This window comes from Salmo trutta, chromosome 7 (genome assembly GCF_901001165.1).
Source record: "Salmo trutta chromosome 7, fSalTru1.1, whole genome shotgun sequence".
NCBI lineage: Eukaryota > Metazoa > Chordata > Actinopteri > Salmoniformes > Salmonidae > Salmo > Salmo trutta.
In genome coordinates, this window is record NC_042963.1 from 19,700,926 (window position 1) to 19,717,610 (window position 16,685).

General features: G+C 44.8%; 1 protein-coding gene across 1 annotated transcript in view; it reads right to left on the reverse strand.

Moving 5' to 3' along the window:
- Window positions 1-135: 135 nt before the first annotated feature.
- The window catches only part of LOC115197088 (phosphatidylinositol 4-phosphate 3-kinase C2 domain-containing subunit alpha), a 49,586-nt gene continuing 33,036 nt past the window's right edge, over window positions 136-16,685 (reverse strand). Inside the window, exons 12-33 of the mRNA XM_029758272.1 lie at window positions 16,045-16,167; window positions 15,337-15,504; window positions 15,033-15,141; window positions 14,516-14,658; window positions 13,416-13,604; window positions 13,119-13,212; window positions 12,915-13,009; window positions 9,660-9,840; window positions 9,143-9,247; window positions 7,645-7,737; window positions 6,915-7,044; window positions 6,662-6,798; window positions 6,089-6,258; window positions 5,482-5,638; window positions 4,807-4,916; window positions 4,074-4,281; window positions 3,550-3,674; window positions 3,098-3,215; window positions 2,741-2,822; window positions 2,270-2,379; window positions 1,922-2,047; window positions 136-1,738 (exon numbers count right to left, since the gene is read on the reverse strand). Of these exons, the coding sequence (XP_029614132.1) occupies window positions 1,556-1,738; window positions 1,922-2,047; window positions 2,270-2,379; window positions 2,741-2,822; window positions 3,098-3,215; window positions 3,550-3,674; window positions 4,074-4,281; window positions 4,807-4,916; window positions 5,482-5,638; window positions 6,089-6,258; window positions 6,662-6,798; window positions 6,915-7,044; window positions 7,645-7,737; window positions 9,143-9,247; window positions 9,660-9,840; window positions 12,915-13,009; window positions 13,119-13,212; window positions 13,416-13,604; window positions 14,516-14,658; window positions 15,033-15,141; window positions 15,337-15,504; window positions 16,045-16,167 (2,956 nt within the window). The 3' untranslated portion in view covers window positions 136-1,555. The remainder of the gene's footprint in view (window positions 1,739-1,921; window positions 2,048-2,269; window positions 2,380-2,740; window positions 2,823-3,097; window positions 3,216-3,549; window positions 3,675-4,073; window positions 4,282-4,806; window positions 4,917-5,481; window positions 5,639-6,088; window positions 6,259-6,661; window positions 6,799-6,914; window positions 7,045-7,644; window positions 7,738-9,142; window positions 9,248-9,659; window positions 9,841-12,914; window positions 13,010-13,118; window positions 13,213-13,415; window positions 13,605-14,515; window positions 14,659-15,032; window positions 15,142-15,336; window positions 15,505-16,044; window positions 16,168-16,685) is intronic.

Below are 16,685 nucleotides of genomic sequence, written 5' to 3' on the forward strand. Positions count from 1 at the left end.
ACATTTGATTTGATTTGAAAAAGAGACCATCAGGTGCATAGAAATACAAAATAAGAGGTACAATGATCAATGACAGTCAATATCACTGATTCGATTGGCCCTTTGCCAACATAAATAACACAATGAATGTCAGTCTTTGTTCAAAAAACATTTAATTTGCTTTAGGAAAGAAGGGATTACAGTAGACACCGATTCATTCGGGTTAAGGTAACCAATTAAGAATAAATAACTGGCCATGTTAATAATACAAACTCAGCATGTTTTTATTTTATTTTTACAGTCATTAAAATAGTGGATCAAATCACTATTTGTCTTTGTTGATATTCTCTTTAAAACCCCTCCAGGATAAATTCATTATTTCATCTTTAGTTTTGTAGTCGGCTCAGAGGAAGCAGCGTATCTCTTGCACTGGATGTCTTTCCCTTTTTTTGTCCATATGGCTCCAGGTCAAGTTACCCCTACAGCACAGATCTACGATCAGCTTACCCCACCCCAAATTCTACCCTTAAACCAATAGGTGACGATATAACATCTGACCTTAGATCAGTGTTTAGAGGCAACCTTATCCTACACCATCAAATGCACGACAAGAGAGTGTTCGTGATACAAATCCCGAAAAGGAGTCAAGTAATTACCATTAAAAAGACATGGTGGTGTGCAGACAAGTTGGAGCTGATCGTTCCAACACCTTCTGATGCTAGTCCTGAACCCCGCTCACAGTGGAAGAACTGTTGACATTATTTGACAGAATAGATTTCTTTTTCAATTGGGGTATCACAATTTGTATCAAATATACTGTGATAAGGTTAAAGTGGAGCGTAGTAGAGATTGTGAACACAAACAAGGCACCCTGTTCGGTTCCCCTTTGGAAGAGTGGTTTGCCATCATCATCATCAGTTCTTTTGGCACGTGTTGGGAAACACAAGATCACTCTCTTCCCTGGAGTCTGGTTTGAGACGGACACATCCCCAGACATTCTCAGCTAGCTTAGCAGGAAACCAGACGCTTCCTATTTGTCTACGTAGAAAAAAGTTAAATGTAAAAATGAGCCCCTTTTTAAAAAATAAATGTGTCAATCTATATATACTCTTCTGAAAGTAAGCCATTTTGGTCCTCTAATGTCAAAATGTACAAAACATTACAGCTCTCGTGTTATAGTTTAGGATCAAACAAAATAAGTGGAGATTGTTTGCTACGATGAGGAAACAACCATGATTAGTGAGTGTGAGAGAGAGAGAGAGAAAGAAAGGCTCCACACCCAGAAACAACCCCTAGCCTAGCCCCGATCCCTTAGGCACTTGTGTAGATCTGAAAGGTTGGTGCTACAACCATATTGCTTATAATTCTTTAGGATCTACATGAATGGCCTTCAGGGGGTAGGAGGGGTTTCTGGACAGGGTCAAAGAGAGGTTGGGAATGAGGTGAGCTTGAGGAGGAAGGGGGTGGAGGTTAGAAGCACCCCCCCTGGGGGTGGCCAGTTCCGTTGCCCTTATATGGGTGTATCTCAGGAGTTTTTGAAGAGGTGAGAAGTGGAGTTGTTCCCAGGTGAAGTCGTCTAGAAGTAGGGCACGGCGGTCAGCTTGTACCAATTGACTGTCTCCTTGCTGAGGTCGAAGTCCTTGAGTTTGAGCGTGACGCCGCCCAGGTAGCAGTTCTCTCTCAGCGACTCGGCACTGAGCATGCTCAGTTGCAGCTCCCGCAGCCCCAGGGTCTCCTTGCTGTAGCCACTGTACACCAGCTAAGGAGGAGGGAGTCAAAGCAGTTAACACGAGTTGGCAGCAATTTGTATTAGTTAGCATTCGTCACAAAGACAGATGAGGAGAACAGTTACAAAGTGACAGTCGGTCAGGACACAAAGCCGTTAGCTATGTCAATTTGCTACGGTGGCCTAATGAAAATGTGCCACACTGATTTCACTCACCATTTCGTTGAAAGTGGGGTTCCTGGTCTTCCTGGATATCTTTGTTTTGCACTTGGAGGTTTTGTGGGGGTCTGGGAGCAGGTAGGTTTTCACATAAGGGTTAGGGTCTGTCCCCTCCTCAGATACCTATAAGCAGGCAGATGGACATGCTTAGTGGCGCATTAACTAAGGCCAAACTGAGGATTCACGTATGTAATTCAATCCATACAATATTATTTATCCCATCAGGGGCAAATAAATGGACTTTGAGATATGTGGGGCTAAGGATAAAGGTATCAATTAATTATACTTCCAAAAGTTTGAGTTGTGCGCTAGTTAGGATTGGGCCCTGTGAGCCACCCTACTCACCAGGTCTCGGATGTGCATGACCATGATGAAGAGTGTGCTGTTCCTGTAGGAAACAGACAGCTTCACCTCCCCCTCCACTCTGCCTGAGGTGGGACTCAATGGTGGCGCCTCTGCAGGAGAAATAACTCTTTCAAAACTGTAGCTGCGACAATGGCTATACATATCAAATCAAATGGCAACCCGGACTATTTTTGTATTGACATCCCCCCGCCTTTTTTATTTTTACGCTGCTGCAACTCTCTGTTTATTATATATGTATAGTCACTTTACCTCTACCTACATGTACATATTACCTCAATTACTTTGACTAACCTGTAACCCCGCACGTTTATTTAGTAAATATTTTCTTAACTGCATTGTCGGTTAAGGGCTTGTAAGGAAGAATTTCACGGTAAGATCTACACCTGTTGTATTCGGCGCATTTGACAAATAAAATGTGATTTGACATGTACACAATAGGACTAGATTTACCTGGTGCTTTGGACATCGCCTCGAATCCTTCCGTCTTGTCGTCTCTCGCGATCGGATGGAAGAATGTATAGATAAGATCACACTGATAGAGAAAGAGAGAAAATATTGGGAACCCTTTATTTGGATACTCTGTAGAGCATCTACAAATGGACTAATCAGTAACCTTTCTACTAACTCTAACTCACCTTAACCTAACCCTAAACTTAACCCTAACCGTAGGAAGCAATTTCTTATCAAACGGATAGTATGACCATCTGTAGAGCACATACAGATGGACTACCCTAAAATGTGACCAAAATATTGAGTGAAAATGGAGTGTGTTGGGCTTTTATAACTGTGTGTGTGTGTGTCAATCACCTGGGTGACCTCTGTGGAGCTCCTCAACAGGTTGTGGACATAGCTGTTGAGCTCAATCTTCCTCTTGGCCGCCACGTCCTTGATGTGTGTACGGCCCAGCACCATCCTATTAGGGAACCTAGGGAGGGGACGGGGAAAGTTTAGTGCACTAGCAAGAAGAGGTGCATCTGTGGTAGAAGTGGAGGCTACACTTTTGGGGGTGGAAGGGAAGCTTCACCCACATACAATGTAAGGCTCTTCGAGTTAAAGCACCAAAAAAAATGGTATTATTATTACTGTTGTTGTAAAATCTGAGGTTACCTTTGGCTTTCTAAGGTCATATATGGCATACTTTCAAAGTGTTTTTGGGAACAGGGTGCTGCTATGCCACTTCCAGACAGCTTCAGGTACTATGAGCAACACCTACAAAATGAGGGTTCTCCCAAAATGTGCGTGTGCACGGGTGCGCGTACCCTGGCAGCTTCCACAGAGGGAAGAGGATGCACAGCTTGTTGTGGAGCTCCTGGAACTCGTCGAAGGTGCGTAAGAGAAACTGGGCCTCGCTCTGCCCCTCTCGCAGGAGTCTCACCACATACGTCTACAGGAGGAGGAAGACGAGGGGGAGGGAAAATAAATAGGATTTTAGCTTATCTTGTTTAGAATTACATTCATCTTATGACTTCTCCATATGTAGATCTAATCAAAACTCTTGATATGCCAGATATGTTTTTTTTCCTACTGCATCATTGATTGTATGTTGTTTTACTCCATGTGTAACTCTGTGTTGTTGTATGTTGTCGAACTGCTTTGCTTTATCTTGGCCAGGTCGCAATTGTAAATGAGAACTTGTTCTCAACTTGCCTACCTGGTTAAATAAAGGTGAAATAAAATAAATAAATAAATATGTGTTCTTCTGGTATCCCTATAGGGCAGTTTTGCCCGGTCTATGCAGCAGTCAGACCAATGAACACATGTACATCCATGGTTGGAGACTCACGTAGTGCTTGTCGGGGTTGTATCTCTTCTGGAAGGAGAAGATGGAGGCGTCGCGGATGCGTCCCTCCTGCTTCAGCGTGTAGGTCTTGGGGGAGAAGGAGAGGATGGGCTCGTCGTTGGACGGCAGGCCTGAGAAGCGCATCTGGGCCAGGTTGTGGATGAAGAAGTTGAACTTGGTGGCCACGCTGCCCAGGCTGGTCTCAATCAACCTGTAGGGAGGGTGGGAGAGTGAAGACAAAGGGAATATGTTTTTTGAATGATACACTATTAGCTGTGTTTCCTGCTTTGCCTCTGTGAAAATGACCGAAAAGAGACTGGAGGTAAATGGAAGAAGAAATTGCTAAATAGTAGCATTTCACATGAATGTTTTAGGATTGCAACTGGGAGTTCTATGGCGTTCGTGACAACATTGTTCTGCCACCAGCTGGGCATTGTGGGGCAGTCGGTAGTTGCAAATCAAGTATAGCGCTGCATTAATTATCACTGCTGAAACGCAATAATAAAATCAAAGTTATATTTCATTTGTGGCTCCTGGTGGCCTTTTCACATCGGTCGTTCAAGCGTAAGCCATCCAAGCTACTAAACATAGTAAGGCTTGAGGACGTATTCTTGTACCTTTTGCATTGGGAGGCTGAATAACGACTGTGGCAGGGGCTCAGAGAGGAGCGGTGCACCATGTTCAAAGCTATTCATAAAAAGACTTGGTGGAAAAACAACACTTTTACAGACAGTACCTGGTGAAGAAGATGGTGGCCTCTGCGTCGGTGGTCTGGGGCTGCAGCGCGTCATACACGTACTTAAGGTCCTGAGCTCCAGTGAGCTCTGGTAGGCCTGACAACGTCATCTGTCAAATCGCGCACACATACAGACAAAGACACACACAATTACAATCCATTAATGTACAGCGAAAGGATTTACTAACAAAAGACTATTAGAAACCGATGACTTAGGGAAGGTCATACTGTAACAAGGGAGCTTTGATTCACGAGGCTAGAATAGAGCATTTGAATCGCTACGGTACACTCAAGAAATTCCTTAGACCAAGAAGAGGGCCATCACCAAGGACTAACAAAGGGCATTACCCGGGCAACACCAAAGTAACTCATCAAGTTGACGTCACACTTTTGGAGAAAAGAAACCCCGATTTAGAAACACGCTTTGTGCCCCATCTATCTGACAGTGGTCCTTGTGCACCTTGGTTTCCATTTTTGTTCATTATTTGTGATGCCAAGCTTAAATGCCAGGTGAATTCCTAGAAAAGGCCAATGCAGTTATTCCACGTCAACCGTTTGTGCAGTCTTGCCCACTCCTATGGTCATGTTTAAATGTTTACCATGACAACAACCATAGCGGTAGCACAAACTGATCTGGAACCAGGACTAGGACTTGACTGCAGAGCCTTATCTTACCAGTGAGAGCAGGTTGAGGAAGAGGCCTGAGTGTTTACGGATGAGGTTGTAGGCCTGGGAGCACAGGTCCACAAACAGCTGGAAGCGACTGGTGGGCCTCTCACCCCCGTTGATCACGTAGGCCATGTCAGAGGTCAGCACGAATGGAGCACGGTCCCTGGGAGAAAGGGCGGGAGAGAGAGAGACTTACTAAAACATGGGAGACGGAGAATAAAAAAAAACAAAGCACGTGTCATGTAGCCTGGTTAAAATAGGGAGCGTTCGGTCTGGCGTAACCAAGCTACATGGCACGTTGTCTGGCACAGGTCTGAATAAGAACACTGATTTGAAAGACTTGACCGAAACCAGCAGACACTCAGGCCCCGTCTTGAGCGCAAGCACAGTGCACAAATGGTATATTTACATTTTCTCGTTACAGGTCAATAAAGCTTTACTCCTAGTACCGAGGAAACATTTGACTTTTACTAAAGAGGGAATAGGTCAGTGAGAAACAGTTAAAAGGTAGGGGAGAGAGTGTGCTGGAAGAGCAGTGGGTCAGATTTGAACCCATGCTAGCATTGGAGGCAGATGTTTAGACTGCGAGACCACCCCAGGCCACAGCGCTTACCTTTTGAAGCTGCCGAACATCTGGGCGTGGCCCAGGAACTTGCCGAAGTCGATATGGAACATGTGGCCGGTGGAGCGCAGCATGATGTTGTCGTTGTGGCGGTCGCAGATACCCAGCACGTAGGTGGCCACGCAGCAGCCCGCACACGAGTAGATGAAGTTCTCCGACGCCTCGAGGGGCAGAGAGGAGTGAGACACACATACCATTTTTCACACTATCGTGCCGACCCAAACCAGACTGCGCTGGCAAGGTTCCAGCAACTCTGGTGGATGTGTAACTGGGCCGGCTCAGTACAGCTCAGTTTGACTTGGCTCGATTCAGCGCAGTGTAAAAAGTCCTACAGTATTTGGTTCTCCCTCTAATAGGCTGAATCCTCACTAGAGATCTGCATACTGGACTTTTCAGCCAATTAGTGCAGTGATCAAGGAAAAATCTGTGTGTAACATGCACATTGCAGGCAGACAAGAAATAAACAGATCATATTATCGCCACTTGTTCATCTTCTCAACCTCATCCTCTGTCGGAGTCTGGGTTCAAAGATTAAAGGGTCAAGTTTAGGGGTCAGACAGTTACCTTCTCGTACTCATCCTCAGCAGGGTTGTACTTGCGGAGCCACTCTGCCAGGGGCTTGTCCTTGAAGGAGCCCGTCACGCCGTACTCCACCTGGATCTTCCTCAGGGTGTCTGAGGACGGCACCAGCTCCACCATACCTGGCAACACACACACACACACACTCTGTCACAACTACAGACACGGCATGAGTACGCATTGAATTACAATTAGTAAACCGGATGTGTGTGTTGTGAATTCTAGTGTGTATTTGTGCCTTTGTCTTTGCCAGTGGAGATGCATTTGAAGTTGACTATGCGCAGGTCCAGTCCCTCCTGAAGCCAGATGCGGTCCATAATCCGGATCATCTGCAGAGCCAGCATGTCCTGCCGCAGGTCCTCTCCCACCTAACACACATGTACACACACGCAGGCAGGAAGGCACACACGCAGGCAGGAAGGCAGACACATTCAGAGTTTCTTTCCATCTGTGTGTCAATGTCTGGTCAAGCAAAGACTTCCCTACACATTCTATTGACAAAGCCCTATGTTGTGTTATTGTCATGCCACCAGGTGGTGCTGTTTTAACCACGAAACTAAAGACAAGACGCAAACGAGTGTAGTAACTGATCTCTTTTCTATGTTGGAAAAAAATGACACTTAAAGCAGTAAATCAAAACCAAGGTTACTCTTTAGAATGTATTTCTGCATTCCTCCATGCTTCAAACACTCCCAAAGCAATGGCTAACTGGCCATTAATTCATGCAGAGAACGGCTCGAAAATGTGTCGAGGTATTTCCAGTGACATGTCAAGAACTGCTAAGTATTACACCTCTGATAAATTGCTTGTTCATGGAACTTGGAAGTGCGTATTTCATTGAGTCTGGCGTCACAGAAAAATGATCTAGTAGTCTAATCTGTCTAGGAGTGCTGGTCTAGGATCAGGTCTCCCCCTCTTATTTATTATGATTTAAAAGGCCAAACTGCACTCCCAGCCCAGCCTCCCACCTTGAACATGACATTGATCTCCTCTCCCAGAGGGTCAGCGTTCACCAGGGCCAGCTTCAGGGGCACCGCATTGGAGTTGAAGAAGGAGCACGACTGTACACAGACACAGAGAGAGGGAGCGAGAGAGAGAGCGAAAAGGAGAGAGAGAAAGAGAGAGAAAGAGAGAAAAAGAAGGAGAGAGAAAGAGAAACAGAAAGAGAGAGAGAAAGAGAAAGAAAGAAAGAGAGAGAAAGAAAGAAAGAGAAGAGAAAGAGAGAGAGAGAGAAGAGAAAGAGAATAGAGAGAGAAGAGAAAGAGAGAATAGAAAGAGAAGAGAAAGAGAGAAGAAAGAGAAGAGAGAGAGAGAATAGAGAGAGAAGAGAAAGAGGAGAGAGAAAGAGAAAAAAGGAAAAAAGGGAGAGGAGAAGGAAAAAAAAAGAAAAAAGGAAAAAAAAGAGAGGAGAAAAAAAAAAAGAAAAAAAAAAGAGGGGAGGAAAAAAAAAAAGAGAGAAAAAAAAAAAAAAAGAAAAAAAGAGAGAGAAGAGAAAAGAAAAGAGGAAAGAGAAGAGAAAGAGAGAAAAAAGAGAAAAGAGGAGAAGAAAGAGAGGGAGAGAGAAGAGAAGGAGAGAAGAGAAGAGAGAAAAGAGAAAGAAAGGAGAGAGAAGAGGAGAGAGAAAGAGAAGAGAGAGAGAGAGAAAGAGAAAAGAGAAAAGAAACAGAGAAAGAGAGAATAGAAAGGGGAGAGAGAGGAGAGAGTGCCTGTGGTTAGTTATACAAGCCTGCCTTGGCCATGGGAGCACTGGCCTGCTTTTGGAAGACAAAGGGGGGGAGGATTTTATTCAGTGAGGGGGCATCGCCTTGAAATGTCTGGTACGAGATTGGGGTCAGATACACCGGTGAGCACAACACACACTAACAACACATACAGATCATCTCATAAACAAAACGCACACACGCAGCCACACACCCACACACACTTGCCCAGCTGTGAGAAACATGGCGGGGGTATGCGGACGGAGCACAACGCTCAGTCAGAAAGGAAAAGGGGAGCCGTCGAGGACAGGGAAGAGCATGCCTGCATTCTAACACACTTACAGTAGATGTACAGGCCTAGATCTTGTATTCTAGTCAATGGCCTCTTACAAGAAGTGGTGGGGGGTAACTAGGAAGTAACTGAAGTGACCTGTAGATTAAGTGCCAGTTAGCATTTGGATGGTGGAGGTTATGACGGCTTGATCAGCCACTTGGACAACTACAGTATGGGTCATAGTGATATGGCCATTTGTTGTTGAAATGGAGGAAATGATGCTGATCAGTTGACATGTCAGCCTCCAGTAAGTGACGGACCAAACAAGTAAACCCATGGTCAAATGGGCGTTTGCTGAGTGTATGGTCAAACTTTAAGCTGGTAACAGATCAGTTTGTGCCGTCTTGTATGACAATGACCGTAGGAAACAGACCTGGGACCAGGGTGGTCATGCTTTGGGTCACTGTTTCCATTGTTGGGCAACGGACGTACCTTGATGTTGAGTTGTTTGGCCTCCAGGCTGGGGCTGAGGGGCAGTCTGCAGCTGTTCCTCTGGAAGAATGACTGCACCCTCTCCAGACCTTCCTGGAGCACCACCTACACACACACACAAAAATAGTTGAATTAATGTCAAGCCTTCACGGTTGAAATTATGACGTAAAAAATGGGCACTTAAACACAATTGGTAAATAACATAAGTAGTTAAACAAGACACCCGGACCATAACTAAATACAAGATCTTATTTGTATATTATTTTGCCTTTATTTAACTAGGCAAGTCAGTTAAGAACAAATTCTTATTTTCAATGACGGCCTAGGGACAGTGGCCTAACTGTCTTGTTCAGGGGCAGAACGACAGATTTTTACCTTGTCAGCTCGGGGATTCGATCTCGCAACCTTTCGGTTACTAGTCCAACGCTCTAACCACTAGGCTACCTGCCTCCACAACAGCAGACCGTAAAAGTGTGTCTGTCGGTGTGTGTGTTGGAATGCCTCCTGGCCCTCTCACCTGTCGTGCGTAGCCCCCGGCCTGCCGGACCTTCTCAGCCAGCGCCCCCAGCAGAGTGACCAAGCGGGTCTGTTTGTCCAGCTCGGCCCGGAGGCCGGCCCCACACAGACAAAGCAGGGCCCCCAGCACCTGGTCGTACCTCCGGCCAAACGCTGGGTCCTGCACCGCATCCCTCAGTAGCCTGGTGGGGAGAGTGAAGGGAGTATAATGGGATCGGACCAACCAGGGTCGTGTTCATTACGCACCAAACGGAAGAAAATGGACTTAAACCAGGAGGGACTACCCGGACTTGTACGAAAGAACACAACCCTTTTTCAAAATGCTTTCAAACTTTTTCCATTCCGTGCCCTAATGAACAAGACTCAGTTCCTATTTCTGACTACCTATTGCGGCACTTGAGGGAACCAGCGACCTTGCATTTATGGAGTAGAAGGATGAAGTTTCCCAGCCTAGACACCCATTTAAAAATCAGTTTCGGGTACCTCCTGTTCCATAAAAGTCTACATTATACCACTTAGCAGAGGCCGTAGTATATCTATGCACAAACTATGCTATTCTATATACTATGCTTTATAAAACACACACACACACACACACACACACACACACACACACACACACACACACACACACACACACACACACACACTACTACTTCTTTCACAGTCCCCAGGTCCAGAACAAATTCAAGGAAACGTACAGTATTATACAGAGCCATGAGTGCATGGAACTCCCTTCCCTCTTTTTAGCGCAAGTGAACAACAAACCTGGTTTCAAAAAACAAATAAAGCAACACCTCACAGCACAATAACACTCCCCCATGTGACCTACTTGTCATGTGTATGTACTGACATCAGGTTTTATTTTATTTAACTAGGCAAGTCAGTTAAGAACAAATTCTTATTTACAATGGCGGCCTACCCCGGCCAAACCCTAACCTGGATGATGCTGGACCAATTGTGCGCCGCCCTACGGGACTCCCCATCACGGCCGGTTGTGATACAGCCTGGAATCGAACCAGGGTCTGTAATGATGCCTCTAGAGTCTGAAGTGGCGACTCCGGGATGCTGGCCTTCTAAGCAGAGTTTCTCTGTCCAGTGTCTGTGTTCCTTTGCCCATCTTAATCTTTTATTTTTATTGGCCAGTCTGAGATATGGCTTTTTCTTTGCAACTCTACCTAGAAGGCCAGTATCCCAGGGTCGTCTCTCACTGTTGACGTTGAGACTGGTGTTTTGCAGGTACTATTTAATGAAGCTGCCAGTTGAGGACTTGTGAGGCGTCTGTTTCTCAAACTAGACACTTGTCCTCTTGCTCAGTTGTGCACCGGGGCCTCCTACTCCTCTTTTTACTCTGGTTAGAGCCAGTTTACGCTGTTCTGTGAAGGGAGTATTACACAGCGTTGTACGAGATCTTCAGTTTCTTGGCAATTTCTCGCATGGAATAGCCTTCATTTCTCAGAGCAAGAATAAATTGACGAGTTTCTGAAAAAAGGTATTTGTTTCTGGCCATTTTGAGCCTGTAATCAAACCCACAAATGCTGATGCTCCAGATACTCAACTAGTCTAAAGAAGACCAGTTTTATTGCTTCTTTAATCAGAACAACAGTTTTCAGCTGTGCTAACATAATTGCAAAAGGGTTTTCTAATGATCAATTAGACTTTAAAAAAAAAAACTGATTAGCTAACACAACGTGCCATTGGCACACAGGAGTGATGGTTGCTGATAATGGGTCTCCGTACGCCTATGTAGATATTTCATTTAATAAATCTGCCGTTTCCAGCTACAATAGTCATTTACCACATTAACACTATATTTCTGATCAATTTGATGTGATTGTAATGGGAAAACAGTGTCTTTCTTTCAAAAACAAGGACATTTCTAAGTGACCCCTAACTTTTGAACGGCAGTGTATGTAAATTGTAAAGTTTGTCTGTAATGTATTTTTCGTTATGTGTCGGACCCCAGTAAGATTAGCCGTCGCCGAATGGGGATACTAATAAATAATTCAAATCAAATACCAGAGATCTCCAACTGATGGTGATTTTATTTACCCCCCTACCAAGTTTTCTGAATAATTATTTATTTTAAATTTTTTTGGTACATAAAAGACTGTAAAAACACCAAGAAAACAGCTCCAAGTGACTTTCATTTTGGAAATCTGTTCCAAAGTCTTCCCATGCATTATAGATATGTGATTGTACACAAATGTAAGCAAGTTATGAAATGATTATGTTTTAGTCAATTTGTAAGTCGCTCTGGATAAGAGCGTCTGCTAAATGACGTAAATGTAGTCAAATGTTAAATCTGTTCGGGCTTCTTGCGGTCAATTTGCAGTCTACAAATTATTTGTAATTATGTTCTGGCCCCCTGACCATCGGCTCCCCCCAAGTAATTGGGTCTAGTTGATGATCCCTGCTTTATACTATACCACTAGTTTCCTCAGTAGGTCCCTGCTTTATACTATGCTATATCACTAGTTTCCTCAGTATGTGGAGACCAGGGCTTAAAACTAACCTTTTTAGTCTATCAGCCACTGTGACAGGTATATAAAAAATAATGGATTAGCATGCTTCTAAAACAAGAAATGTATTACTAGTAAGAAGTGATATATTTGTTTGATTTAATGTAATACTTTAATACTCTGTGACCCGAGTCTTTTAACCAAAATATCATACAAAAATGTTCAGCTGTCCTTTTAAGATTACCTTGGTAACAGGGCCATCCACTCCAGTTGTCAATGTCTCTGTAAGAGTCTCACTAGTAGAGGCCTACAGTCACTTTTTGCAAGCAGTGGAAGCAAACGCAAACATTGACAAGCAACCTAGGTTGTGAACATAATGTAAATAGCCAAGAAACACAAAGACAAAGTCTCCCTTTCGAGTAAATTAGACCAACTAATATGCCTGTGCATATTGCTTCTAAAAAAAACATTTTTAAGCACTTCACTCACAGTGCTTCGCATGGTGGGATAGCTATAACATTAGGATTCAGATTTCTTTGTACATTACCCGATATGAAACAAAACGGCAGAAATACTTTGAAAACAGCTACTGCAGCATTTATTTAGCTATAAATCACAACTTGTACTTGTGCCCATACTTTACTATTTTTATGAGCTGCTCGCACTGTATATCCCCGAGCGTGACCACCTGCCAACAAGGCCGGTGAATTCCACATTCTTACCCGCCAATGCCAAAAATCTACCCGCATTTGCCTGGTGGCCGGTGTTAATTTTCGGCCCCGGTGGAGACTCACCAGTACAGGTAAAGGGTGATGTTGACGTTGCCCTGTGCTCTGGACAGCAGGAATATCACCAGGGCGTTCTTCAGGTGACACTCAAACTTCAGCGCCTGAGAGTGCGACAAGGACACGGAAAAGGATAAGTGGCTGAGAAAAGCATTCAGGGTCACTAACAAATTGTTTACCTGTGTATGTGTGTGTGTACTACAGACTGTTCACCTGCACTAGCTGAGGCAGGTAGTCGGCCAACTCGTCATCACTGCTGGATTCGATCCAGCTGACAGCCACACTCCTCACCTCTGTGTCAGCAAACCTGCAGGACAGGGACCAAGACAGGCAGGTCAAACTTGAGTGTGACCTTTAACCTACATACTCACGTAAACGTCAACTCGCACACCTCCCACTTTACAAATACGACTTATCTACCGCAGGTTTCTATTGACCACTGCTTAAACTCTAGCTTTGCACACTCAAACTTAAGGAGTGTGTGTGTGTGTGTCTGTACACCACACGTACTTAGAGTCGAGCAGCTCCAGTGCACAGACGGGTTGGAGTGAGGGCCAGTTGTGGAGGAGGGCGTGAATCTCAGCCATGCTGCCCCAGTCCCAGCTGGGGGCACTGGCCAGCACCTTGGGCAGGCTGTGGGTGTGAGCCCGGCAGTGGTGCCGCTGGTCCCATAGCAGCTGGCGGTCAGCCCGCGTCAACCTGGGGTTGGGAGGGAGGAGGAGAGAGAGGGGTGATACGATGAGTCAGAACATAGACCGCTGCTACCGCTGACAGGGTTCTCACAACAAAGACCCTATTAGAAATCACTTTCTTCAGATTATATACGTCATTTATGGTCATCACCATCTGGGTCATGTTCAGTTAGCCACAAAAAAAAAGGGTCTGAAGCAAAGTCAAATGGGTTGGAACTATCTATACTTGACCAGTAAGAAGCGCTTGTGTTTGTTTCCGTTGCAAGACCGAGTTTTGGAAACCCCTGATCGATGGACTACACTCTTGTTCTGAGATAACCTTTAGGACTCGGAAATACACCCTAACAAAACAGAAGGCAAAACTATATGGTTATAATCGGAGTAAATGAGAGAAAGCTCAGAGAAAGTAAAAGGGATTAGCGCTTTAGAAGAAATTGCTCTCTGTGGAGGCTGGGAAAAGGGTAATGAATCTGGCTGGCAGCCTGGGGTGGGTTTAAGTGGGCATTTATATGCCCACAGTTAAACGTCTGGGGGAACAGACACTGGAATGAGAACAGCCATCTATGGTCTGGGAGGACTGGAGAGTCATTTGGGGATAAAGCCTTCATAAGGCCCTACATAACACCATTATAATAGTGACGTAACAGTTGTCATAGGCAGCTGGTATCAGCTTATGACAACAGACGTGACAAAGTTATGACACAAACTGTTATGAACCTTCCTTCTTAAGGCCCTACATATCACGATCATAATTATGACATAGCAGATGTCATAAACCGTGAGAGACTAGCTGCCATGACGGTTTATGACATCTGCTGTGTCATAATTATGATCGTGATATGTAGGGCCTTAAGAAGGAAGGTTCATAACAGTTTGTGTCATTACTCATGTATTATATCATGACAACAGACACCGTACCCGAAGGTAGAGGCTCGGCTGCAAAGTTTCTCCACCCGGCGGCGCAGGTCAGGGTCCAGCTCCTCCAGGGTGTTGGGGTCAGGGCAGGGGCTCTCCTGGGGCCCCACGTACAGCACGTCCACCGCTGGGCTGGGGAAGTCGACCTGGGGGGGGTACACACACATTAGGACATGGGTACACACACATTAGGACACCACAAAATGGGAAGTGCGTTTGAGATAGGGGAGTGTGTAAGAGAGACTTTGGGTCCTGTTTGAAGTACTTCTTAAAAAAAGAAAAAAATAAGCTTTTTCTTCAATTTGCTTGAGGTTAAAACTGATCTAACATGATTGAACAGGTGCTTGGCTTCACCTGTCCAATTGTGTTGAATCACTGATTGCTTTGAAAAAGGGAGGGAAGATTTGCATTTGAACAGGAACTACACATAAGAAAATCGCAGAACATTGACTTGAACGGCAAAGCCCGCTCTAGTAATTTCTTATGGGTACAGTATTGCTGTGTGGAGTCGTGGAGTCACCTGCAGTATGATCCTCTCGGCCAGGTTCTTCCTCCGGATCCCGGCTGCAGCAGAGGCAGCCTGAGGAGAGGTCCACAGACACAGCAGCTTGGTCCCCCTCGCCAGCACCCTGGAAAAACACACGCATAAGCATTAGCATACATAGCTACACACACACAAAACACCCCAATATTCTGAATCCCCAATAGACAGCTATTAACACAATCAACTGAAATACACTCATTCGAATGCCATACAACACAACAAAAACACACAAACAGCAATTGCACAGTCAACCACACTACTAAAATGTGTCGCGCATCACCGTCGGAAGTCAAATAGGGGTAGGGAGACTTTGCCCAGCACTTCCGGTCCCTTGCGCTGTTTGTTGGAGTCTGGGGAGCCGCTGGCGTTCTGGTTCAGGATCCCAAAGAGGGAGAGAGTCAGCATTGACTCCAATGGAAGCAGGGCCACCGCCATTGGAAAGTTGATCCTGGAAAGAGGGAACAGAGTGAAAATACGAGTGGAAAATGGAAAGGGATTGGAGTGAGAATAGTGAATAAGTATGAATGTGCATAGCTTGTGAGTCTGTATTCCCACTAGCCTGTGAGTATATTCTTAGATCATCATCATACTGTTTGTGACTCAGTTGGTACGAGGATTCAATTTCCGCAAGGGTCACATACAAAACACGTACAGTATCCCTCACTGTCCTGCAAGATGCTTTGGATCAAAGTGTCTGCAAGTGGAATCTGCTATCTATCTACTAGTAATTGTATCCAGTGATAGGCTGAACGATACACTGATTATGGGCAACTACAGACCTCGCCTTTAATGTTATCATGTCTTGGATATCAGTTTGTATTATCGTCGTGCTATGTACGTTGTGTTGGAGCCTGCATGACAGAAGCGAAGAAGTCTACATTTTGATCCTAAACAGGCAATCGTGAAAGGCAGAGGCACCTTATTCAACATAAACACTATTATAACTAGCTATTGTATTTCTATGGCTAGAGGGTAGGGAGTCACGTACATTTCGTCCCATTTGATGTGGTAGAAGAAGCTCTTGTAGGTGCCCACTTTCTTGGACTGGATGGGCTTGAACAGGTTCCTGCCGTTGTGAGTCAAAGCACACATCAGGTAGTACTTCTCATAGCTGCAAAAGGGAGGAAGAAATTAACAAATTATGAATGAGCAAGTTCAAATCCCATCTATTTACACAGAGAGAATAGACTCTTGTCCATAACAAACACAGTCGTCCTCTGTATCTAATAAAGCCACACTAGTGCATTCTTTAATACACCAGTAACAGAGCTCTCAGAACCATTTATCAAATGCAGATTTTGTTAAGTTGGCTCCTCTCATTTAAACAGTTCCATTTCTTTGACATTATAAAAGACATTGCGTTTTATGAGCACAATACCAGGCAGTGAACCATTTGGGATTCTAAAATATTTCTTATTGCTCAATGCCATCAGTCTTGTGCTTCAACACAGCATGGTATGCGTGCCCCCCCTGTCGCTGGTGAAATGATGCATCGCCGTGCCTACAGATGGTGTGTGTGTGCGTTTGCATGTGTGTTTGTCATAGGACGCTAGCCACAAAAGAGCAAAGCACTCAAAGCCATGATGACGAGGGACGATTCCAGCCATGCAATCATTTTGGAACACAGAG